This window comes from Stegostoma tigrinum, chromosome 26 (genome assembly GCF_030684315.1).
Source record: "Stegostoma tigrinum isolate sSteTig4 chromosome 26, sSteTig4.hap1, whole genome shotgun sequence".
Lineage (NCBI taxonomy): Eukaryota > Metazoa > Chordata > Chondrichthyes > Orectolobiformes > Stegostomatidae > Stegostoma > Stegostoma tigrinum.
In genome coordinates, this window is record NC_081379.1 from 14,814,554 (window position 1) to 14,841,691 (window position 27,138).

A 27,138-nucleotide genomic window follows, 5' to 3' on the forward strand; every position below is an offset into this window, starting at 1 on the left:
CATCGGGGCCAGGAGATTGATCAATTTTTAGACCTTTTAGCTTTTCTAGCACATTCTCTTTTTTGTAATGCCTACCATACTCAACTCTGCCCCTCAACTCTCCTTAATTGTTGGCATACTACTCACGTGTTCCACTGTGAGTACTGACGCAAAGTACTTATTAAGTTCTTCAGCTATTTCCTTATCTCCCATCACTAGCCTTCCAGCATCAATCTGGAGCGGCCCAATGTCTACTTTTCCCTCTTGTTTGTTTCTTATGTATTGAAAGAAACTTCTACTATCATTTCTAATATTACTTGCTAGCCTACCTTCATATTTGATCCTCTCTTTCCTTATTTTTCTCTTTGTTATCCTCGGTTTCTTTTTGTAGCCTTCCCAATCTTCTGATTTCCCAGTGCTCTTGGCCACTTTATAGGCTGTCTCTTTTTCTTTGATACATTTCCTGACTTCCTTTGTCAGCCATGGCTGTCTAATCCCACCCTGGATGATCTTTCTTTTCTTTGGGATGAACCTCTGTAGTGTGTCCTCAATGATCATTTAAAATACTTACTCAAGACAAGGTACTGCAGAGCACCTGGTCACAAAAATCGACATCACATCCAGAAATTAACAGCTCCAGTAGAGTAAGAGGCATATACTGTAGTTCAATATTATGAATAATTAAGTATTAAACATTAACACTTTATATCCAATTTATTGTGATGAAGGCTTTCTACAGGTCCGAAGACTAATCATTCTGTCAACGAGAACATAGCCAGTTGCAACAATGCTACTAATTTTATTTCCCCTACCCTACTCCGGGAGTGATCACGAAGATCGCTAATAATTCAACATTAATTATATTTGTTAATCATAGTGAAATGGTGCAGACCTATTCCACATAGCAAGCAGGCAAGTAATCAACTGCCAAAACGTGGATGCTCCTTGAAACTTTCAAAACTGTAAAAACTATAATGCTTCAAAAAAAACTGGCTGTTCTAAATTACCAGAAGTACAAGATGTTAACTGATACTTAATACTGCCAACTCTTCTGAGTCTCAATTAGAACCCATCTGTATCATGCAAATACCAGCAATTCACTTCAGCACAGCAAATGCACTAAGACAGCTTGGTGCTGGGAAGTAGAACTTAACAGAAAATACTGGGAGTACACAATTGTTCAGCCTGCACCTGAAAGAAGAGTACCGTTTTAAGACTGTCCCCCATCAGAACAGATGCACCCTTTCTAAAGCTGGGACAGCAGGTGGGTATTTTCAGGAACTGTTGTTATGGCTGACATATTTATAACTCATATGAAGATTGCAAAGAAGAATAATGACCAACTCTCTGCACCCACTATCGGGATTGAACTGAACCTAACTCATTTCTCTCTCTCTCTCTTCATGTAGTGTACTTTTCATCTGAGATTGCTAATCATGGCTCTTATCACCCTCACGCTGTAAAGTCAGAATAGCTAAGTGGCAGGTCTCCAAAAACTAATGTTGCCAAATAAGCTAACCTGTCTGTTCTAACCTCTCAAATACAGCAAGATTCACTGAGCAGTCAACACTGTTCCGCCTTAACGATGTTCACAGAATACAGATGACTTATCCTTCTAACATTGCAAAGTTCATTATAAAAATGTTGCTTGATACAGACTCTGTTCTGTGGCCTGTACATATGCTGTTTTCTTCTGCGCTTCTGGTGCTTCTTATGGGACTTGACAGGGTAAATGCTGAAAGGATGCTTGTCCCATGGGATATTTTAGGACCAGAGGATATAGTCTTAGATAAAAGAAGCATCAATTTAAGACTGAGAAGGGGAGGAATTTCTTCTCTCAGAGGGTTGAGTGTCTTTGGAACTTACTGCCACCAGGTGCTGTGGAATTAGAGTCCTTGTGTATATTTAAAGACTGCAATAGACAGATTCTTAATCAATAGGGAATCCAGGTTTATGGGGAAAATATAAGAGTGGACATCAGGAATGTCAGATCAGTCATTATGCTATTGAATGGCAGATCAAGCTTGACGGGCAGAATGTTTTTTTCCTGTTCCTGTTTCTTCTGGTTGCAGATGTGTGCACCTTTTCCCACTACTCTGATCTTTTCATTCTTGGTCCCATCCTCATCTTTAAAAAGTTGTCAGGGTCCATTGCCATCACTTGGAACTTTTCAGTTAGTTTCTCTTTCCCCTGCTCCTATTCTCCCACTCAGCTCACAGTGAAGTCCTCAGGCTTCCTCAGATATTATCTGCATCAAACAACTCATGTCACTAAGTAGAGCCAGGTCATCCACCAGGCAGGCTGGTAGAGTTATTTTTATACTCACATTATTCACTTTTTAAAATATTCAATTCATTTTATTTTTATGACTCTCTGATTTATCAAAGATTTAGGAAGGTGCATCATTTAAGCCTATAATGTTGCAATGCTTGGAAGTTGTGTTCTGCTGAGAAAGATCCTAAAGTATAGCACTGAAGGGTCTTTTACTGTGCTGTAGACCTCTATGACTCTCCAATACTTTTATATTTTAGTGCATTATTTCATTTCATTTCTTAAGTATTTCATCCAGGAATGCATATTACTGCATATGTACGGCACGGTATTTCGACTTGCACACTGCACGCCTCGAAAAACAAATGAAAGGGCCTAATATTGATTCACTGAAGTACAGTCTCTTAGGAATACATCTGCAACTTTATGAAAGAACTTAATCCATGTGATTGGTTACCTGCAGCAATAATTACCTTGTTTCTGTTGGCTGCAGAACTTGGGCAAGGTATAAGAAGTGAAAGTGCTGAGCTCTGTAACTCTTTACAAACTTGCCACAGGAAGTGTCGGAATGATCCACCTAGAAAACAAACAACAAAGTTGAAAGAAAACTAACTTGTGAATGAGGAAAATTTTTTAGCACATTGATAAAGGCCACTAGAACAAGCACATGTAATTAGAATACAGATTGAAGAGTGTACCACTCAACAACATTGAGCTGAAATGTTAACAGATTGCTTGATCTTTCCTTGAGCGCGGAATTTAATACCAGAGCTTTCTAATTCAAGAGATGGGACAGGTATATCAACTTAAGTGACATTAAAGGGAGTCTACCTTCGAGGATACTTTGGCATTAAACCGGATCTCAGAACAGAAAGCAAGCAAAAATTGAGAAACCAAAATCCAAAGCAACACCGTAACATGGAAGCAAAATAACATTTTCTTTACAAATATGATCCCCATGACTTTACATTTTCAACTGAAACTGAGATGCATTGAAATATATTTATGCTCTCCAACATTATAGTGGCTCGTTCATTGGGTTAATGAAAGCAACTATCAGGATTGTCAGGGAGGTAGCAAGGCAAATTCTGGTGAGCAAATCACTTGAGGATTTGAGCTACCTGCTCACAAACACTGGAAATATATACCTTCAAAAGTAAATTTTTTAAAATTGAACGTTGTTAATTATGTGAGCTACAATCATAAACATCATTCTAGCATGCCCTAAAGTGATAAGAATTAGAAGATTCCAGGTTCGATTGTCCTTTTATGATGAATTAGTTTGATCTGAATCTCACAAGCAACAGGATTATTGCAACAGATCGCAGGATGGGAAAATATCAACCAAGTTACAGATTATTCAATGATCGCCACTGGAAAGCAGACACGTCTGGATATCAGGTAAACACAATAACTGACGTGTCTGAGATAATAAAATGTGAGGCAGATGAAGGGTCTAGGCCCGAAACGTCAGCTTTTGTGCTCCTGCCTTGCTGCTGGGCCTGCTGTGTTCATCCAGCCTCACATTTTATTATCTTGGATTCTCCAGCATCTGCAGTTCCCATTATAACTGACTTGTCTGAAATGGCTGGCAATATTAAACAGTTTGACAATGTTTGCTTATTCTACCTAGTTATTTGGTGTGTATCTAGTAAATAACTTAAGACAATCTATCTGTAAAGCTCAATATAATACAGTAAGCAGTGGTAATGTTAATAGAATCTGTAAAAGTGTAAGGAAATAAATAATTAAACAAAATAGTTAATTAGAACATAATAAAGGTTGAAAGGACAGGTAATATGTTGCGCATCTGCAGTACGTGGGAGTTCTTGCCAGCCACTTTCTTCAAAACAATTGTATTTGTAGCAAGTCATTGATATCTACAGCACAGAAAAAAGGCCTTTCAGCCCACTGAGTTTACACTGGTCAAAAACAACTACCTTACTATTCCAATCTGATTTCTTTCAGCACTTGGCCCATGACCTTGCAAGCCTTGACATTGCAAATGTATACCTAAATATGTCTACCATCGCTATAGGCAGTGAGTTACAGACTCCCATAACTCTGTGGGTGAAAACATTTTTCCTCACACTTCCTCTAAACCTCCTGCCCCTTATCTTAAATCTATACATCCTGGTCACTGATGCTTCACAGAGGGGTAAGTTCCCTTCAGTTAAACCTATCTAGGCCCCTCGATTTTAATACATCACTATCATGTTCCCCTTCGGTCTCCTCTGCTCCAACGAAAACAACCCTGGTCTATCTAGTTTCTCCCTATAGCAAACTCTTCAGTCACGTCCTGATAAATCTCCTCTGCATCCTGTTCAGTGCAATTACACTCCCTTATAATGTAGATTCCAGAACTGCCCACAATACACTAGCTGTGGGCTAAACAACATTTTATATAGTTCCAGTATCACCTCTCTGCTCTTAAACTTGGCTAATAGAGGCAAGTATCCCATATGATTTCTTAACCAAATATTCTTAACCGAATAATCCACCTGTCCTGCTACGTTTTGGGATCAGTGGATATGTGCACCAAGATGCCTGTGATCCTCAGTGCTTCCCAGGGTCCTATCATTCATGTATTCTTTGTCCTGTTTGTTCTGTCCAAGTGCATCACATCATACTTCTCCAGATTGAATTCACTTTGCCACTGGTCACCCTGTCTACATCTGCCAGTAATCCAAGGCTATCCACTTCACTATTTACCACTCTAAAGTTCATATCACCTGTGAATTTACTGATCAACCTTATTACATTCGTCTAAGTTGTCTGTATATACCACAATCAGCAAGGGCTCAAATTCTGCTCCCTGCAGAACTTCACTGAATATAGGCTTCCAGCCACAAAATCACCTTTTGACCATCACCCTCTGCTTCTTGTCACTCAGCCAATTCTGTGTCCAATTTGCCAAATTTCCTTGGATCCCATGGGTCTTACTGTTGCCATCAGTCTCCCATGTGGAACCTTATCAAAAGCTTTGCTGAAGCTCCAGCAGACCACTTGTCATTCTAACGTCAGTGATGGGGAAACTACTGGACGCAATTCTGAGGGACATTATTAATCTGTGCTTGACAGGCAGGGATTACACAAGAATAGTCAGTATGGTTTTAAGTTGAAGTCGAATGCATTACCCTCATATATACACACATGATCACCTCTGAAAAACGTAATCAAGTTGGTCAGACATGACTTCCTTAATTAATTAATTTTGTCCCTCAGAACTGCATCCAATAATTTCCCCACTACTGACAGGTTGTAGTTTCTTGGTTTATTTCCTGTTCCTTTCTTGAATAACAATATCACATCAGCTGTCTTCCAGTACACCTTTTTTTGGCCAGGAGGAAATTTAAAAATTATTGCTAAAGCACCTGCTACTTCCTTGCCTAACTCAACAAACTGGGATACACTTTACTTGGAGAATCTAGATCTCTGGTTTACTTTTAAAGATCCATTTAAAACAGAGATTAGGCAAAATTCTTAGGGTCATCTCTTTGGAACCCTTCTTCAAAAGTTAGTGGAAGCAGTGTCCTTGAACATTTATTAAGGCAAATGCAGATAGATCTTGTTAAACAGGGTGAAAGATTATTAGGGGTACGAGAGATTTGGATTTTAGTTTTTAAGTGACAGTCTGGATAGGCTGAATAACTTACTCCTGTTCCCGGTTTGTATCTTGGCCCCTGTGTTAAATGGCCAATTGGTGAAGAACTAGTGACTGCTCATGAATCTGCATTCTAATGTTTGGCCACACCTTTAGAGAATGAGGGGGCAAAGAGTAAGAGGGAAGGGTGGGAAAACGTGGTTTTGCACTTAGATTTCACAGTTGCCTCAGTCGTAGTTTAATAACAAAAAGCTGAGCCTACATAACTTACTTGTTCCATGCACTTCTTCACCAGTGAAGCGAATATTAAATGCATAGGTTGGGTCTCCGCCACTTGCCAATTTTACACAGAGTTGGGAGGAAGGCACTAATGCCAGTTGACGAGCTGCCTGGCAGAAGTAGGTGTTTTCTGATGAACGTATCTCACCTATGTTGATGATTTAACAGAAAAAAATAGTGAAACTCGCACATTTCAAATGGCTTGCTCAGACTTAAATGGCCAAAAAAGCATCTAGTTATTGTAACTGCCTCAAGTTATTTCTAATTTGCTTTAAAAAATTCAAATAAAAAGTTTAAAAAATAGAAATACACATGACAATAACATATCAAACTTGAAGTTTTAAACATAGTTAAAAAACCTAAATTTTCTTAATTGTGGGTTATGCCCAATATAAATCAGTACTCAAGCACTGACAGGGTCCCAACCTTCTTGCAAATGTGAAACATCCAGGAGATTATCAGATTATCTAACAGAAAATCAATATATTTCAGCTTTCAGTATGAACTGCAAAGCATAAAATGAAAAAAATGCAGAAATCAGACCAATACTTGTCAAGGAAAGTGCACAAAAGAATCTTTAAAACATATTCTTCAGCAGTCAAGCATTTTTCTTTTTAACTCCGAGCCTTTCTTCACTTACCTCCCACTATTTCCAAAGGATCCAGTGTTATTTCAGGTGCAGCATGGTCTGCAGTTCGCTGTACAGTTGCATTCAAAACTCGGTTCATCACAGCTAATTTCGTATCATAAAAAATTAATCCTAAACAAAAAAAAGACACATGAACTAGGATCTACTTCATCTGAATAGTTGTGAACATTTCTACAGTTACTTGGAATCCTGGATCATACTGTGAAAAAAGTTTACAAATAGGACGATTAACTGTGATAACAGGGCAAAACAAAATTTTAACTGACTGAAATGTGACACAGACAAAAAAGTCAGCTAAAAGCCGCTGAAAAGCTATTCTTTTGAGAAAAGTAATGTCAAATTTAGTCTCAAAAGATAAGTTTTATTAAAGATGAGAACTGAACTTGTGAAATCAAACTCGATAATCATGTTGTATGAAAAATGAACATAAACCTCCAACTAAAAACAAAATTCAGTTAACTCCCATGACTCTTGCCAGCATACTATTCTCATGCACAGGCAGCCTCCTGAACTTCAGTTCAATTGCCAGTCTTTTTGTGCAATTCTAACTTGAACATAAATGGGACAGCACTAGTGAGACAAACTAATGGTGAATGTCTACAGGCTGCATAGAGGAGGAAGAGGAATGCAGGAAGTGCTGAACAGTTCATCCAAATCCTTTTCTTACCTGGTTTATACTGGATAACACATCAGAATACAGAATCCTGCACAACCCTCCCCTCTCCAGGGAAATAAAGGAGCAAGATAAGTTTGCCCTTGAGTTTGTTACATAATACAATTAGATCATGGTTGATCTGTAATTCATTCCATTTATCTGCTTATGTTCCATATCTCTTGATATTGTCACCTAACAAAAATGTTTTGATCTCATTCATTAAGATTTTAATTCACCCAGCATCCAGAGTCTTTTGGTGAAATGAGTTCTATTTTACTACTAGCCTGTGTATGGAAGAAGTGTGTTCTCATTTCACTCCTAAATGGCCTAGTTCTAACAAAAATAATATGGCCTTTTCTGAAGAAGGGTCTCGACCCGAAACGTCAAACTTTCCTGCTTCTGCGATGCTGCTTGGTCTGAGTTCATCCAGCTTCACACTATGTTATCTCATTGCCTTTTGATCTCTCTTCCCAAACCAAAGGAAATTGTTTCTTTGACACTAACCTATTACATCTTCTCATTATTTTAGAAGTCTCAATTAGATCACGCACAACCTGTTCAACTAATTCAGTCAATTTTATGCAATCGCTCCTCAATCTAATTTTTGAAGCCTTGGTATCATTTGGGGATTTCTGCTGCACCCTCTCTACAACTTTTGAGGTTTGGTGTATTGGTTATAATGTATTCAGCAAAGACTGAGTATACTACTCCAGATAGCATTTAACCAAGGCCTCTAAATAACTGATTCATCACTTTCTATTTTTGAAATCCAAACTTTGGAGATACAAGCATTCTATTAGCCTTTGTTTATATTCTGTACCTGTGGATGAGCCTTCAGTAATTTTATACACAGACAGCTAAATTTCTTGGCTGCTTCACCACTCCTAGTCTTTCACTATTAAGAAAATATTCTGATTTGCCATTTGTAATTTTCCAATACAGCAAGTACTATTCCTGAGTCAAGAGAATTCTGGAAAATTTTGACTCATGCACCTGTACTTCCCACACCAATTACTTTAATACCTATGTCCCAAGGAGGCCAAAGGACTTGTTACATTATCTATCATAATAATGAAGTATTTTGCAATGTAAGTAGTCCACTGCCTTATCAGTTGAGCCATCCAAGATCATGGCAATACATTACAGTCCTACTGACACCATGGGGTCTTCCAACAGGACATCTGACCTTTAGCCTCTCGTAACAGTGATGCAATGCTATCCATGTAAGTGTGAGTCTGTCTGAGTTCCACCAGAGGCAGGAAGAATGTCTCCAAGGTGTTGTTCAGAGACTGAAGTAGAGCAAAACGAAGTCGAAGGCTTTCAATTGGAACATCTAGAAATAGTACATCAAAATTAATAATGCACAATGTACAAAGGATAAACACATCTCAAATAAATTTTATTTATAATCAAACATTTCATTTAACAGTTCTTTTTGTGTTTTAATAACGGACATATGTCATTTGTATTCCCTCAGAGTGCCAAAACAGTTCATACCCAAACTTACTTTTTACATTGGAATGACCGCTGAGGGAACAGGTCTGGCAGCTCATCATAATATTTAAAAAATTCTGAATCAGTCTTGATCCAAAGCATACACCTTTTGACCAGGGATACAACTCGCAAACAGGGAAGGCTGAGGCTATTCAAGATTTTAATAATGATGAGAATTTCATGTTTTAGGTAGTGAGACATCAGGATGTTTGTTTAGAAAGGATAGGGGCGATTGGTGAGTGAGATACGATAAAGGAAGTGAATAGCAGAGTTTTGGGTGAGTCAGAAGTTTGCAATGGCATGGAAGTCAAAGAAGTTGCTTTTTTAAATGAAGGGGTAATGGAGCTGGAGCACCAGCTTTGAGTAAAATAGAAAGTAGCTGGCAAAGATAAACAGTCTAGTTTAGCCTGAGATGGAGACACAAATGGAATAAGCGGCAAAGATTCAGTTTGTGTGTGGGTTTGAATAGGTCTAATATTTTCTTAATGGACAAAATTTTGAATTGCTTGGTTTTCAGACAAGCTGACAACTAAGAGACAGTATAGGGTTGAGAAAGGGGAAGACAAATTGATGTGAAAGTTAAGCAGCAATGACAGATTTTTCCCATCCCTAATTCAAAAAACGTTGGGGTCAGTTGTCCAAGTTACAAATGACCATGTAAGATCTAGTCAAGCCAATGGAAATAAAAATAGCTTGGACAGAAAACATTTATTCCCTCCATTTCAGGGGTTCTATCACAAACAATGTTCTTTGTCTGGTATATGATTGCACTTGCCAATGCAATTTTAATCATCACCAGAATCAGCTGAAGATCAGCCATCCTTTGAATTTTTTTCCCCCGACCTACTGTTTCAGCAGAGTGCTTCACTTTCCCTATCTGGACCCTCTGCTTTTCCCACCGGCCCCGTTTAAAACTAAACCTAATTCTTACTTTTCAAACTTGTTGCAACAAGGTGACAAGAGTCAGTATGTTTAGATTGTTACAGTTGGTGAAGTCTTGATAAAATGCAATAAATTTGTTTTGTGAAATTAAGATCTATGGGGTTTCTCTTATGGTACGTAGTACTACAAATGTAGCACTGTAATGAGAAAACTACCAATACAGGGCTTACTCAATAAACAGGCAATCCTTGGGTCTGGTAAATCCGCAGGATCAAGGTAAACTTCATGAGGGTGGAGTCTGCCTGGGGTGATGGCAAGGTGACGGCAGAGACGGTTGACATATTGCACAAGTGCAACATCCATCTCTAGAGTCCATTTTTTGCAAGATCTTTGGGCGTGTCTGGTGTCAATGCAGGCACACCTATAGTGGATAAACATATTGTCAAAAATACAATTTGAGCTCAGATAGGCACTATTAAACTATATTGATAACTGTTAGTCAGAATGAAACCAGCTCAAAACTACTTATGTATTGCACTCTTAAGTGTCAATGGCATGTATTGATTTTCTAAACAATTCTTTCTGCAATTTTCTACTTGCCTTTCAAAATGAAGGTCATAACCGCAGGAAAGAATTGCCCTCCAAACACTCCGAATGTCCTGCTTTGACCGATCAACAACAAATTTCTGGAAACCATCCAATGTTAAATACTTCTCTTCTGGTACTGTTGGAGGTTGAAAGATTCATAAAATTAGTTAAGGATGCATTCAATATTCCATATGTTGTGCCATCCACTGGTTTTTTGGGCAGAATAGAAAGCTAGGAAAAGAGAAATAAAGAGCTTTATTAAATAATGATGGTATTAGCACAAGAGGGCGATAAGTCAAGCTCAGGAAACCAGTGTGAAGAAACAATTCATGTGAAGATAAATGACGAAAACAAAAAGACACATTAACCACACATCAGGGTGAAATATAGACGAAGAAACAATGTGAGTATGCCAGAAAGGTACATCAATAATTTGGGCGATTTTTAATCAGCATGTGGACTGGAAAATCAGATGAGAAAACAGTACCTAGATAAAAAGTTTGTATAATATTTTCAGGACGGTTTCATTGAACAGTGTGTTTTGAATCTAGCACAAGACAGCAGGTTATACTGGATCTGATATTGCATAATGTGACAGGATTATTTAACAATCCTACAGTGAAGGCAGCCTGGAATAACAGTTTGACTGAATAATAAATGAACTTTTATTTTTCAGTTTAATAGATTATTTTTATAGATGACAGGTTAGACAGAGGATCTTGATCGGCGCAGGCTTGGAGGGCCAAAGGGCCTGTTCTAGTGCTATAGGTTTCTTTGTTCTTCGTTCTTAAGAGGGGGAGTGATTCTAAGACTAGTATTTTAAAATTAAATAAGGGCAATTATGAGGGCACGAAAACAACACGAGCCTAAATGGATTTGCAAATTAGGTTGCGGGATAGATCAGTAGAGATGCAATAGCAGGCATTTAAAAATATACAGAATTGATACATTCCAAAGAGAAATTTAAAAAAATTTGAAGGGGTGGACCCAACCTTTGTGACTAAGGAAGTTAAATACAATATCAAATTTAGAGCTAAAGCATCTAAGTGCAAATATATACAGTAGGTCAGAGGATTGAACAGAATATAAATAACAGCAGAAACTGACTAAAGCATTAGGCATCAAGTCAAAATTAGAGTGAGAGAAAACTAGCTAGAAATCAAAACATAAAAGTTAATGAAGTGCATATAGGTGGAATGCATAATAGAAAATTAAGGGGATGGCAGATGAATTAAGCAGGAATTTTGCATTGGTTTTCTTTACAGAAGATACAGGTAACATCGCAGGAATAGGTGTAAATCAGGAAATGGAAGGGAAAGAGGAATGCAGGAAAATTACAATCACCAAGTACTACTGAGCAAATTGGTAGAGTCGTACATTAAAATGTCTCTGGGTTTGCATGGATTACTCTTGAGCGATTTAAAAGGAGTGACTATTGAGATAGCTGATGTTGATCTAATTGTCCACAATTCCAAAGGTGTACATTAGATTGGAAGATCAAAGTTAAAGTCAAATAGCTTTTCAAATCTTAATACATTATTGTAACAGGATGGTTTGCACAACATATGAGGTATATCAGCAATTCACTTGGGCGAATTAAATTTAAGGAACGAAATGGATTCTGTAAGACTTCGGAATGATAAAATACAATGTAGGATTGACTTGGTGCAAAGCCTTACTCTGTCATTAGTTTGTATTAAAAGCACTGTACCAAATACTGCTTACATATTGACTGTGCCATCAGGTATGTTCTGCACATACTAGTGGCTCAATATTTATACTGAAAGAGAAGGACAACTAACATCATTTTATTGAGCAATGAGGAACAAAGAAGCAGGGAATAAAATATTAAAAAGGAATAATTTTTTAACAGATGACGATCACAAGAATAGGTGCAAATTTCAAATAAGTTTGATGACAATAAAGTCCATCATTTTAGAGTTATGTGGGTGGTGTTACTTATGAATCATGGCTCATGAATCAATGCCACCAACATGCAGAATAAGACAAAAATTGACACTATGTTGAGAACTGAACATGTCCTGACAAAGCCCAGGTGTAGACAATTACATGAACAAAATGATCAGTATAAGGAAGTGATTATTTGCTGGCAAAAATGAGACATTTGGATTTACAAGGCACAATGATACTGTCCAGCGTACGAACACAATGTCTTAAGGCAGCAGAAAGCATTGTTCTTTAATTAAAGTTAAGATAGTTCAACAGAAGTACAACAATTACAATTAGTAGTTTTACAGTAAATATTATAATGGAAAACTAATCTGATCACCTTCTGGTTTCTTTGCTGGTGACTTTTCTGGGTCTTTGTCCTCAGGTTTGGTATTCTTTTCAGGAGATTTGGCTTTCACAATTGGTTTCTTTTCACTCAGTGCGGTTCTACTCCAAAAGAAATGAACATTTAACTTTGTTGTATTTTAAACAATATTCCTAACGTCCAGATACCTGATGTTATTAATTTTGGCTAGGTTAGATGTCACGTTACTGAACTGTGAAGATTAGCAGGTATCTTGTTTTATCTCTGTAGGTGGCAGATTTGAAATCAGGACATTTACGGTGCCTAAGAGATCCCCGGCTCCAAATGCTGACATGACAGATAAATGGATCAGACTTATCTCTCAGAATAACCGTATGCCGTCTGTATGCAAATGTTACAGTAACTTCACATGAGAAGCATATTCAAAAGGTTGCTATCCAAATTGCACTATTTCATCATTAGCTTTGTCGAAACACCATTTTGCTGTCACACTATTAAAATGCACCAAATGGCGTGAAGTAAATGTGAAACAAACCCTTAAGGTTAATTTTTTGTCAGTTCAAGTGTAGGTATCTTCTACTGATCAGTCTTAAGTACCAACCAATCCATCTGGCATTGACAGTTTATTTCACAATGATTGATCAATGAGAGCCTGTTGTTTGCTCTGGTCATTCAAGTCCTACAGTATGTGCCCTGTTTCTTGTGCTGGGTCATTATCAGACTGCAGATCTGGAACCTGCTCAATGTTAAAAACTTGTGCAGTATGATCTGGAGTCTGAAAGCATCATAGCAATAGTGAAGGGCAAATACAACGGCACATGCACATAGGTGGAGGAGTACACAATTCATCTCCCAACTACTAGATAAGGGCTTTTATTCTTGATTATCCAGTTCCTTCTTTCGTAATTGCCAAAACTTTAAATCTCAATATTCTGCACAAGTTTTTTTATCATATTTTATTTTGTTTCTCTTGCGTGGTTTTACTTCCTGTGCGGCTCTTCATCTCTTTTCAGTCATCTGCATTTAAGCTATCACTCAACTACAATTTTATTTGACAGGTAAGAGTTCTTTCCCTTTATTGATTATACATTAAATATTTTGAGAATCTCCCAATGATGATCTGTATTTTTACAAAGTGACGTACCTGACTCATGTGGTTCTTAACTGACTCCCAACATCGGAGCTGGGTAAGCTATTGGAGGAGATTTTGATAAAATAGATTTAGAAAGGCAAAGTCTGGTTAGGTATAGTCAACATGGCTCTGTGCATGAGAAATCATGACTCACTAATTTGATTTAGAAAATTCAAATCACATTGGTGAGACAACATTTCCCACACACAGAGCCATGATGACTATCCCTAACCAGTCCTTGCCTTTCTAAATGCATTTAGATCCTTTCTCTCAAAATCCCCTCCCACAACTTACCCAGCACTAATGTTGGGCATCAGAGACTTTAGCAAGGCCTTCTAGAAGGTTCAGCATGATTGACTGGCTAGTAAGATTAAACCACATGGGATCCAGGGACAGCTAGGCCATTGGATACAAAATTGGCTTGATGGTAGGAGACAGAGGGTGGTGATAGAGGGCTGTTGTTCAGACTGGAAGCCTATGTCCAGGGGGGTGCCGTAGGGATCGGTGCTGGGTCTACTATTACTCGTCATTTATATAAATGATTTGAATGAGAACTATAGGAGGCAAGTTTGTGGACGACACCAAGATCGATGGTATAGTGGAAAGTGAAGAACGTTAACTGAATGTACTGCAGGATCTTGACCAGTGGGCTAAGAAATGGAAGATGGAAATTAATTCACATAAATGTGAGGAGTTGCACTTTGTTAGGACAAATTAGTGTAGGACTTGCACAGTTAAGAGGGGGCTCTGGGGAGTGTTGCTGAACAGAGACCTAGGGTGCAGTTACAAAGTTCATTGAAAGTGGCATCACAGGTAGACAGGGCAGTGAAGGCAGTGTTTGTCATACTTGCCTTGATTGGTCAGAAGCACTGACTACAAGAGTTGGGGCAACATGTTACAGCTGTACAGTGTTTTGGTAAGGCCACATTTCGAGTACTGTACACAATTCTGATCACCCTGCTATAGGAAGGATTTATTAAACTGGAAAGGGTGCAAAAATGATTTACAAGGATGTTACCGAGATTGGAAGATTTGAGTTATAATGAGAAATTGGATAGGCTGGGACATTTACCTTGGAGTGTAGGAAGTTGAGGGATGACCTTATTGAGGTTTATAAAATCAACAGGGGCATACATAAGATCAATGATAAGAGTCTTTTCCCAGGTGTGGGAGAATTCAAAACTAGGGGTCAATTTTTAAAGTGAGATGAGAAAGATTTAAAAAGGGAGAGTTGTTCATGTGTGGAATGAGCTGTTAGAGAAAGTGGTGAATGCAGGTAAAATTACAATATTTAGGAGACACTTGGAGAAGTTCACGAATAGGAAAGTTTAGAGGGATACGGGCCAAGTGCAGGCAGTGACTAGCTTAGTTTGGGAACATGGTTGGTGTGAACTTGTTTGTTTGTTTGTTTCCATGTTGGATGGCTCTGACTCTATAACAGTTGCAATAAATGTTTATGAAGTTACCATTTTTGGAATTTGGATATTTACAGGAACATGGATGGCTTGCTGCAATTATATAGGTATTGATGAGTCTGTACCTGGGATATCATGGGGTTCTAGTTCCCTTATCTGAGGAAGGATGTTCTTGCTCTAGAGGCAGTGCAGCAAAGGTGTGCCAAACTGACTCCTGGGATGGCAGAACTGATGCATGAGGAGAGTTTGAGTTGGTTAGGATTCTATTCACTGGAGGTTAAAAAAAATTGAGGGGTGGGGGGGGGAGCTCATACAAAACCAATAAAATTCTTAAACTTTTTTATGAAATTCAGCCACAAAGTGTTTGGGGCCAAAATGTTATATGGTTTCAAGGAGATAGATATTGCTCTTGTGGTTAAAGGGATCATGAGGTATGTTGGGGAGGGCAAGATTAGGGTATTGGGCTTGATGATAAAGGGTGATCAGATCAAATGGCAGAAGAGGCCCAAGGGATTGAACGGCCTACTCCTGTTTCTATCTTCTATGTTTCTTTGTAATACTAGAGGCAGGTTAGGTGCTGCACAGGAGGCTGCTAAATAAGAGGAGAACATGTTGTGAGGGGCAAGATATTGGTATGGAAAGAGGATTGGCTGAGTGACAGAAGGCAGTAATGCAATAATGGGGCCCTTTTTTCAAAAAGGTAGACAGCAAAGCCTCGTGAATTTCTGCAGGGGTTGGTGTTGGGACCACAACTATTCATGTTATCTGGACCTGGACGAAGGAATGAAGGCTTTATTGCTAAGTTTGCAGATGACACAAAGATAGGTGGAAGGTCAGGCTAGGAGAATGAGTAAAGAAGTGGTAGATGGAATATAATGTGAGAACTGGAGATGTTATGCACTTTGATAGAAAATAGTCTGTGCCTCTATTCTTCCTAAGTGGGGAAAGCACAAAGGAAAGTATGAGTTCTAGTTCAGGACTCTGAAGGTTAACAGACAGGTTAGGCTGGCAGTTAGGAAAGCAAATACAACCTCCATTTCAAAACGGTCTAGAACACAAGAGCGTGGATGCACTGCTGAAGCTGCATAAGACTGTGGTCAGACCACATTTGGAACATGGAGTGTAGTTTTGGGGCCCTGTATCTAAGCCAGGATGAGTTGGCTACGAGAGGGTCCAGAGTTGGTTTACAAGAACGATCGTGGGAATGAAAGCCCACTTCTGAGGGGCAGTCGAGGACGCCGTCTGTACTCAATGAAGTTTAGGACTGGGGAGTGGGGTGGGGTGGAGGAGCGGTATCTCATTGAAACTTACTGAATATGGAGAGGCCTGGATACAGTGGATGTGGAGATTATGTTTCCACCAGTAAGAGATCTTTTAGAACTGACAAGAGGGAAATTTCTTTAGCTAGGCTCTGGTGAATCTGTGGGATTCACGGCCACAGAAGGTTGTGGTGGTCATGTGGGAGTATTTAAGAGACAGGTAGATAGGTTCTTGGTTAGTGGGGTAATCAAAAATTACAGAGAGAAGGCAGTAGAATGGGGTTAAGAAATACATCACCAGTGATTGAATTGCAGAGAAGATTTGATGGGCTGAATAGCCTAATTTTACTCCTATATCTTATGGTTTTATATGATTTCAGTTCCTGAAAAACATTTATTTTTAAAGAGAGATCAGAAACTCATTCAGAACAGTGAACTGTAATCAATTTCCAGGAGGGCATTTAATTCAGTCAACTGCCTAGCAGGACACCTTTAATGTTAAGACACGGAATGTTTACAGGGCTGAGATTACAACAGATAGAAAAAAAAGTTTCTTCCCAGCAATGGAATCCAATTTTCAGTTCAGAAGAAACTACATACTCAGAGATTTTAGTTTGTGAAATCTCCAAGTTGACAGAGTTGTATTGCTCTTGTTAGAATGAGAGAGAGAGAGAGATTTAGGCCATCTCTGAATTTTTTTTGGGGGGGGGGGCACGGTGGGGGAAGCTTTCTAGGAAAAGAAAACCAGCCTTAATAGTCGAAGGAGATGTGAAAAGAGTCAAATAAGAAAAATTTAAAGAGTTGAGATAGGTGCGATATTTCTCTTGTAAAAGGTTGAAATTTTGTTTAACTGTTTATATTCAGATTTTTCTAAACTGTTATTATAGTCTTTTTTTGAGTAGTAAACTTATTCTTTAGTTAAAGAACACTTGCAGACCTGTGTGTATGTTCAGAAATAAACACCACAGTAACTAAGAGCAAAACTTAAATCTTTGATCTATCAAGCTAGGTTTTACTTTGGAATCCAATTTGACAATGTTACCCATCAGTTAGGATCATAACAGAAAGCTTGTTTCATCCTACAAATTTAAAATCTAGAATTCCTTTACAAACTTAACTGTGAGTCTCCTATTATAGGATTACTTCAGATAAATGCTCCTTAATGTTTACAAGTTTGACTAATTGCTCATTATCAAGCCTGTGACCCGTCCTCTTGTTGGTTTCAGCATCCTGCTAGAACCTAGCCAATTTTCCCAAAAGCACTCAAGTCATTACCTTTCCAACTTTGTTCTTGTTCTCTGCTCTGGTTAATCTGCATGAAAATTAAAGTCTTCCCTTGTCACTAATTTGTTTCAACTACAAACCTCACTAAACACACATCTGAATTAAACTGTCAATGCAATACTGACATCATCTGGCCCACTGACATCTTCCATTCCAGCTTTATCTTCTCTGTTTGTTCAATCCCAATCATAGAGTCTCCACTGAGGTGACTGCTTTCCAATACTTGTACTCAATTTTGCTAATGTAATAAACAATGCTGGGCAAACATGACCAACCTGCTGTCAGATTCTTCTACACTTAACAGACGCTATAAAATAAATTCAAGTGTAGAAAAATCTGACAGCAGGTTGCTGGGAAAACATGGCCATTGTTTCTTCACCAGAAGTTAGCACTACCAGCAGGTGGGGAAGAAAGGAGTAAGACTGCAATATGAAATGTATAGAATAAATACTGATGGGAGCTAATTGCTGCCTTCCTCTTTTCAAATAATTGCATTCTACCCAAATGTATCAAGTGCACAACTGCACCCCTCTTCGGAGTACATGCAGCCTTGTGCAGCATTGGATTATGTTACTGCAGTGCTTAACATTATAGCATGGTTGTGTAGTTATTATGGACTGCAAACCTTGAAACAATTTATACAACATTATGAACACTGTGGAGCTAGACTGTTAATCTTGTGTAAATGCTGTGGCTGTTTTATGCACATTGTTGCAAGTTGATTTTTATCTTTACACTAGCAGGGTACAGGGTTTATTACCCTCTCACCTTAAAAGATGGTCTGAGCAATGACTATATAAAATCCTGAACGAAGTGGGGAGAACCCCAAAAAACAGAACGAACCTGACGCTGTTCAGCACGGACCTGTCTTTGCCTGGAGGTTTGGCAATCGGTCTTTTTGTGCTAACTACTTTTCCAGGGTGTTGCTCTTTTCCTCCTTTACTGTACTTGCTCTTGTCGAATTTTGGTTTAGGTATGCCATACTTCCGTAGTATCTTGCAATTTTAAACAAAAGCAGAAATCATTTAGTTACATATGACACAGTAACAATGAATACTCCTGTATGACAAAAGATAAAATATTAGAAACCATTCTCTTAAATATTTGTTATTCTAATGAATAAGAAGTAAAATTCATTGAAAGACTCAGTAATCAGTGTTGGCATAACCAACTCATACACTTCCAATGGTACACTTGCTATATTTTGAATGGCATATATGACTTCACTAAGAAGCAAGTCTCAGATCAGTGACTGAAGAAACACTTCACACATGATCATGAGGCCACAACCTCCTGCCTTAACTACAGGTACGCTGACGGTCTAAGAAGGATCTTATTCTTGTTAAGTGGGAAGATAAGATCCAAATGATATTGATTACCATTACCCTGCTTTGGTATTTTTATTTTAAGAGTGCTGAGAGAAAGATCTTTAAATCTGTCATGCACTGCAACACAGCTGAGATTAGGCATTAACTAGGTATTTATCCAGTACATGACAGCAAGCAAACTTCATTACTGGCTACCAGAGATACATGATACAGAATGGTCAATTTACCAAATACAACAAAACCAATTGAAACCTTTATCCAAAAAGTACACACACCTGCGTGAGTTGATCCTCTAGAACCTTCTTTGGTGGTCGAACATTGGTGAAAAAAATTTGCAACAAATTTCCTGGTGTCTGGGAGTTGATTTGCTCTTTACTGAGGAAAATGTCAGAAACTTTGATAGGTTTGGCTGGAGCCAGACTTAGCATCTGTTCAGAGTGTATACAGCTTCGGAATATCTCTGCAAGAACATCTCGTGCTCCAGGAACCACCTTATCACCTGTGTAAAAAGGAACACAAACATTTTTAGATTGACATACTTGAAATGTTTATTTATTAATACATTTAAAAATACTTGCTCCCGAAACATCCAAGAATAAGAAAAGAACATACAATTATTTAGCAATTTCCATAATCTCAGTATTTCCAAGTGTTTTTCAGGCAAATAAGCACATCTGGAGTGTAGGAACTGAAGTAATGTAGGAACTTGCATGCAATTTGTATACAGCAATGAGCTAAGTGGCCAACTAATTAAGTTGTGATGTTGCCCAATGGATAGGCGTAGTCCAAAACATTAGGAAAGCTGTCCTGCTCTTCTTCAAATAAGTACATAGAACATTTTGTTTCTGCTTGAGAGCAGATTGAGCTATGAAACTAAGAAATTTGCCAAACGGCTTTGGACAGATGCACCATGGTAGGCGGTGGTTTAGTCAACAGTATGCAAATAATATTGATTATATTAGAACAAATTAAGACACCATGTCAAGCGTGTCTACAAGGGACTCAATGGTTGTAGCAAATAAATAGAACAATCAGCTCCATTACTCTTCGTACAAGTCAACAATACAGCTTTGTCTTTTCCAAACTTTGCTCTAATTCAGGTCAATAGTCATAAACAGATCAAACGTTGATACAAAGTCAAGCACATCTGAAGTTGTTAGCATTGTGAATTCATCCAAAATGTACCAGGTACAGGAAAGAGAATTGCATGACATATTTATAAACAACATACTCACAATAACAACCATTCTTGGAAAATTCTCTAACACAGGGTGGCATGGTGGCTCAGTGGTTAGCACTGCAGCCTCACAGCACCAGGGACCCGGGTTCAATTCCACCCTCGGGTGACTGTCTGTGTGGAATTTGCACATTCTCCCAGTGTCTGCATGGGTTTCCTTCGGTTTCCTCCCACAATTCAAAGATGTACAGGCTAGGTGGATCGGCCATGCTAAATTGCCCGCAGTGTTCAGGGAGGTGTACATCAGCTGGGTTATAGGGAGATGGGTCTGGGTGGGATGCTCAAATGGTCGGTGTGGATTTGTAGGGATTCTATGACAGATGAGTGGGATTGGGCATTTACAGCAACAATCCATTACATGCTAAATAGCTAAACTGCATTATAATCCAAGGCCTTGTCATGAATACGGTGCTGTTCATGACAATTCTCTGCGTATACACATTGCGAAATACTTCACAGTTGTGGTGTGAACGAAAGGAAAGAAAGATAGAATCTAAAAGTATCAAGACATTCTCGAAAAGGTGAAAATGATCATGCCTCTGGGCCGCAACCCTCAGCATAATTGCTATAAAAGGACATCAATCTTTTTTAGGTGCTCAAACTACTGTACATTTATATTTTAAATGGATTTTAGGACACAACGTCAATGAAACAGTATATCATGCTGCCTCCAATTCCACATTATAATAAGTGGGCATTTCATGAATTGTTGATTTTTTGTTTACAATATGGTATAATTGGGAAAGAAGAGACAGCGACCAGGAGCAAGTCATTGCTGATTACTTAGTCCTCCGAGAGAATAATGGAAGAAAAGAAGCGTCCCTTGGAAGCTTGGTTCTGCACCGGAATGGTGGAATTGTGCGCATGGGAACTATACGTGTGAAACAGAAGTTTATTTTGTATCACAGCAGCACAACAATGCAGAAACATCTGATCCTTCTTATTTTATGGCTCACCATCACTTTCTCAAGGACAATTAGAGATGGGCAATAAATGCTGGCCTAATCAGTAATGTTCACTTCCCATGAAGGAAAACATAAATACAATGTAAATTCCATCAAGCCATTTCTTTAGTTCACCTTTTATTAGCTTATCAGTGAAATAATCTTCCAACGCTGAGCTCCCCTGGGTGTCAAACAAGCTCTGGTTTACAGATGACACTGTCAAAATCTCCTCTGTTGACATCTCCATTAATTCATCTTCCCCATCCAGACTGGACAAGCCAATCAAATCGCTGCTATTGAACAGACTGGCACGGATCTTTTCAATTTTTGCCCTGGCTCTTACCTGTGAGTAAACAAAAAATGTTTAGATCCAAGAAGTATTTTTAGAACCATTATTATTCTTCAACAACGGGCGTTATAAAGCATAATAATTTTTGTTTCCACTCTTGAAGCTTTGAGCTCATGTTACTTGCTTCCACAGAGCACATGCTTCCTATTTCGCACCCATTGCTTGTGGGTAAGCCTGGGAGAAAGTGCCACTGAGAGACTATCAATAGGCATACATAGTAGTGTCTACTAATAATAGAGAAGGAAGCCCACATCCATCACCAGTTTGAAAATACCCAAATTAACTTTAGCTTACTTGGCTAGCTAATTGTGTGAATAATGAAAACTGAATCCAAAACCTTCCAGATTTTGTGTCTCACCTTGTCACACTGTGATGGTACATTTATTGTCTTTTCTGGGCATGCAATACACAATAGAAGTCAAAGGAAGGCCTGATGGCTGAAAACATACCCGTGTCATTGGTTTATTTTCAGTAACACTGGAGATTTAGGGTCAGTGTCATCTCATAACTGTCAGACTAACATTCAAGTATGATATTGTACCAACATACTGCATTATCATCTCAGGTCCCATATCATACAGTCTAAAGTGTCGACAACTTTGTACAGGTAGAATTTGTGATTATACAGTCGTTCCTCCACATCTATAAAGATTGTGTTCCGGAGAACCCCTGCAAATGATGAAAATCGCATCATAGATGCATGGTTTTTGCCAACAGAAATTGATTTTCAGTGTCACATTTTTTGGCACAGATATGCAAATTTTGAGATTTTGCGGTTAGATTATTTACTGCACACAGAAACAGCAAATGGATGCTTGGAGCTAATCCCCCGAAATGTGGGGAAGCAAATGCTTGAATGTTTTTGAAATGGTGTACAGCACCAGGATCAAGAGAGCACAAAAAATTTGTCAGAATGCAGTAAGGCACCATCTGAGATAGACTGGCTTATGGTCAAAGTGAGCAAACTGAAATAGTTCAGGAGGCAGGAGGAAAGAGGATGAAAGGAACAGATTTTAAAGGCTCTCAAGCATTAAATGAAGACCAAACAGATACCCAGTAAAACCATAAAGCACAAATGTCCAGATTATGCAGTATTTCTTTTTGTCTAAACTCCACAATTACATCGGCCAAATTAAATAATTAAATGTGCTGTTAATAGTAATTTTCCAGAGGCCTCAGCAGACAGCCCATCAGTTTCATGGAGGTAGCTTCCTTGCGTCCATTACTGAAGAGTGGGAAACTGGAGCGGGAAAATTTGTGCCCCGAGAGGATGTTCTAGGTAGAGAAAGCTATCTGCAAGTCAGAGTGAGAATTAATTGGCATGGAAACAAACTGATCGTGGACGAGTTGGACTGAAGAGTCTAAGATATTTGGTCTAGTCCCATTTTCCAGCATTTGGCCCGTAACCCTCCAAAGCCTTCCTATTCACGTACCCACCCAGATGCCTTTGAAATGTTGTACTTGTACCCACCTCCATCACTGCCTCTGTTCAATATACACACCACCCTTTGCATGAAAATGCTGCCCCTCAGATTCTTTTTAAATTTTTGCCCTCTCACCTCCAATCTGTGCTCTCTAGTTTTGGACTCTCCTTCCTGGGCAAAAAAAATTCCTTGGCTTTTCTCCCTGTCCATGCCCTTTATGATTTTGGTAACAGGTCTTGCCTCTTACCAATTTTAATAGATACACCATAGAAAGCGTTCTATTCAGATGCATTGTGGCTTGGTATGGCAACTGTTCTGCCCAAGACTCAGAAGGTTGTAAACACAATCCAGTCCATCATGCATACCAACCATCCACCCATTGACTCTATACATCTCAATGCCTTAGAAAGGCAGCAAACATATTCAAAGGCCTCTCCCACCCCAGTTATAATCTCTTCTGACTTCTTCTGCCGGGCAGAGAATACAAAAGCTGAAACACACATTAACAGGTTCAAGTATAGTTTCTTTTCCCATTGTATTAGACTTCTGAATAGATCCCTCAAATTTAATATTAACCTTGCTCCATGTGCGCCTTTTCTGCGGCTGTAACATTGTATTCATTGCTCTGTTCTGTTATCCTTATGCACTTTGTATGGTGTGATCTGCCTGCACTGCACACACAACTTTTCATTGTATTTACGTGCGTGCGACAATAATAAACCAAACCAAAAAAGGTCACCCCTCAGCTTCTGAAGCTCCAGAGGAAACAAAGCCCTAGGCTATTTAGCCTCTCCCTATAGCTCCAATCCCAGCAACATTCTTATACATCTTTTCTGAACCCTTCCAAGTTTGCTTGGTCAATTCAAGACATGCCCTCAATCTACAGTCTATTTCAACCAGGTGGGATGCCAAGGCCTGAGTTGCCAGCCCTCTCTGTCAGCAGCATTTACATGTTGTCTATCATTATTTCAATAACAAGCCTGAAGGAAGCCTATTAGGAAATTATCTGGCCCTGATATTAGGGCCCTGAACATCATTATCTCCTGCCCAAGGCTTCAGGTCTCTAACACGTCTTCAGAACTCTAATGGAAAGTTACATATCTAAAAATGTTGCCTGTATTTCTCTCTTCATAAAGTCTTTAGAGCCAAGAATGTTTCCAGCATTTCCGGCTTTTCTTTCAAAGTTGCAGGATCTTCAGAATTTAATGAAAAAATTAGCCCAAATTGTGAAATAATTCAATTTGCAAAACGAAGTATTTCACATCAGTTACTTATTCTGTACGTTAACCCACTGAGTAAGACTATGGTGAGCATGAACTGAATGTTTAGAAAGCAGCTGTTCCCCTTAGCAATAACAAAGGGACATAATTTTAAAATGAAAGGAAGGAGGTTTAGAGGGGATTTGAGGAAAACCTCTTACATCCTAACAATGTGAAAGTCTGGAATACACTGTCTGGTAAGGTAGTTGAGGCAAGCAACCTCACAACCATTTAAAAACAACTTGGATGAGCACTTCAGATAACTGTAAAGGCTATGAGACTGGTGTGGGAAAAATATCCGAGTTGAGTGTTAGAATTGACAGACATCAATCATAGAATCATACAGCAGAGGCCCATCAGCCATCAAGTCTATGGGCTTAGGGTGCAGTAAAGTGGGACTAGAGTAGGCAATAGTGTGTTTTGGCAGTGCAACTCGATGGGCTGAATGGTTTTACGATTGATATTTGACAATCCTAACAATCAACGCCAATATTTTTCCAGATTTCTGTTACACAAATAAAGATCAGATTCACCTCAAGTTCTTCTACCTTGATCTGACTGTCAAGCCAACCTAAGCTTCACTCAAACTTATAAAGTAACATAACAAATAATTACAAACTTGCTCCTTCAAATATTCCGGACAGAAGAATTCAAAAATAAAAAACTTCATTTGATGATGGCATAATTCAGACAAACACAAGTATTCACAGATATTATGACTGACATTAATTTGAGGGATCAAGCAATATTGCATAGCTGTCTCCTAGCCACCTGTTTAAAAAATATTTAAGACTGAAATTACACTGCCAAATGCTAGGGGCTAATGTGATGCGAAAGCATTTGACTGTTTCATGGCAAAATGCAAGAAAAGGGAATAACTTGAATTATAAAGCAAAATTACAGGGGGACTAACAGCAGATTTTAAATTATAATTCCATATTCTATATCATACCATTTCTTTTTTAAGACACAGGCTAAAACCTGAATGGCAAATCCTAACCTTACCTCAACAATGGCATAACCTTTGATGGGTCGTGTCACAAGCGGGTTATTGTCCAGTGATGTGACTGTGTACATAGATCCTACATCAGAAATAGAAGCAGAGTCTGCACTGTCCATGGGTTCTCCTAGACTACCAAGACTGCCCAAGCTCCCAGTGCTGCACAGGGATAGGTCCAAGCTCTCCTGACTAGATACAGTGTGTGGATCAACTATTCCTTGTGGTGTAGCAATGTCATGACTTGCTTGAAACTGGTCTACTGAAAGATCACTTGTTGTCCGAGAAACGCACTGAGAGCTACAAATTGAGGTCTGACTGGTAGAGGCAGAAGCACTCATACTCATAGCTGGTGTGACACTGCTGCCACTGCTAACATCCATACTGTCCATGCTGTTGACTCTTGTTGACTTATCCAGTTCCAATTTGCTATCAGCTTTCACTTTCAGTTTTTTAGGGTCATCATCTTGTAGTGGTATGTAAATTTCATCTTTGAAAATGCCACCATGTGCACTGCAAGCCCTACGAATGGCAGTTCGGACAACACATTCCTCAAGATGAGTTGGTATTCCTGAAATCACCAGTAATCTGCTGTGGCAGGTGGAGCCTACTAAAGCCTGGCAGGCATCCGAGATAGCATCATTTGTCACTCCCAGACCTTGTGGGTCCTTGTTGGTCAGATGACGAAGGATCATAAGTAACGTCAAGGCCCGATGGAACCACAGCATGTCCTCCGGCTTACTGCCACCAATATTCAGGATAGATGTGTCACTCTCACTGCCTCTTGAGGTGAGCCGTTTTACTGTCGCTGATGTTTTCTCCCGCTTCATTTTCACCTTTTTGCGCTTGGAAAGCAAGCTGGGGCTCTGTGGTGTCTGCCCAGGTGAGGAGGAAGAGGAAGAAGAAGAATCGCTGAGACTTGGTGCACTTGTGGAAGTCATCACATTAACCACTGTGCTCATATTGATTGGTAGTGTTACTTCTGCAACAGCAAGACAAATCTCCATCAACGCATGGAAATAAGTGGAGAAGCGACCCTGGTCAGTCACTCCAATTCCAATACCAGAGCTGTTCCCAGTTATCCAGTTTTGTGTTTCTTCATCATACAGTTTCCGCAACTCAGTTTGTATTGCCATTAGAACAGCCAGACACGGGTTTAACTGGATTGCAATGGATGAAGATAGGCCAGCTGGATTCTTTTTCTGTTCTAGCTGATGGATTTTACGTAGCAGTTCAGCTAATAGGTGGAATATCATTTCCTTTATGCTGGGGGACAGGTCTGTTGTCCACAGGAGGTTGGCTATAATTTTGGGAGGTAATCAAATGGAGGAAAAAAAGGCATTAAACTACATTCAAGTTAATCATAATATCTACATAAAATACATAAAAGAGGCCTACATAATACTTATGCATTGCACACAAACGAGGGGGAGAAAAATAGATTTCAGGGAGGGTTGCTGCACCTGCCCGCTGACCCATGAGGCCAGTTGATGTATGTGCAGTTGGACAGACAGAAAGCTGAGGCAGCTCAGCTGTGGTCCACCCATAATAGATTAGCTTCCTTCGTTTGGATGTACCAATGGTCAAGGCTCGTGTCCCATGGAACACAGCAGGTTTAGCATTTTCAGAAGGGCAGAACATTTAAGTGGATGGATCTTAAATTGTAAAATTTTCAGTTGTACACGAGTTATCAGTTACTCGTACCAGCACACCAATTAGATCTAACCAATCCTGTGCATTGAATGATATTGACAAGTTACCTTTTCTGGGAATCAATTTGGTTTTGTTTGGAATCAAGACACCATTAGACAGGTACATAAACATTCACATTTAT

General features: G+C 39.0%; 1 protein-coding gene across 6 annotated transcripts in view; it reads right to left on the reverse strand.

The window, feature by feature from the left end:
• LOC125464301 (probable E3 ubiquitin-protein ligase HECTD4) overlaps positions 1–27,138 on the reverse strand; it is a 284,911-nt gene that overhangs the window by 11,668 nt on the left and 246,105 nt on the right. For 5 of the 6 annotated variants that reach the window (XM_059654988.1, XM_059654987.1, XM_059654990.1 and 2 more), the window contains 11 exons: positions 25,308–26,604; positions 21,411–21,613; positions 19,370–19,593; positions 18,610–18,761; positions 12,692–12,798; positions 10,414–10,537; positions 10,044–10,234; positions 8,624–8,770; positions 6,774–6,893; positions 6,126–6,281; positions 2,724–2,827 (listed from right to left, as the gene is read on the reverse strand). In XM_059654988.1, the coding sequence (XP_059510971.1) occupies positions 2,724–2,827; positions 6,126–6,281; positions 6,774–6,893; positions 8,624–8,770; positions 10,044–10,234; positions 10,414–10,537; positions 12,692–12,798; positions 18,610–18,761; positions 19,370–19,593; positions 21,411–21,613; positions 25,308–26,604 (2,825 nt within the window). The remainder of the gene's footprint in view (positions 1–2,723; positions 2,828–6,125; positions 6,282–6,773; positions 6,894–8,623; positions 8,771–10,043; positions 10,235–10,413; positions 10,538–12,691; positions 12,799–18,609; positions 18,762–19,369; positions 19,594–21,410; positions 21,614–25,307; positions 26,605–27,138) is intronic. The other variant, XM_059654989.1, reaches the window with a different exon arrangement.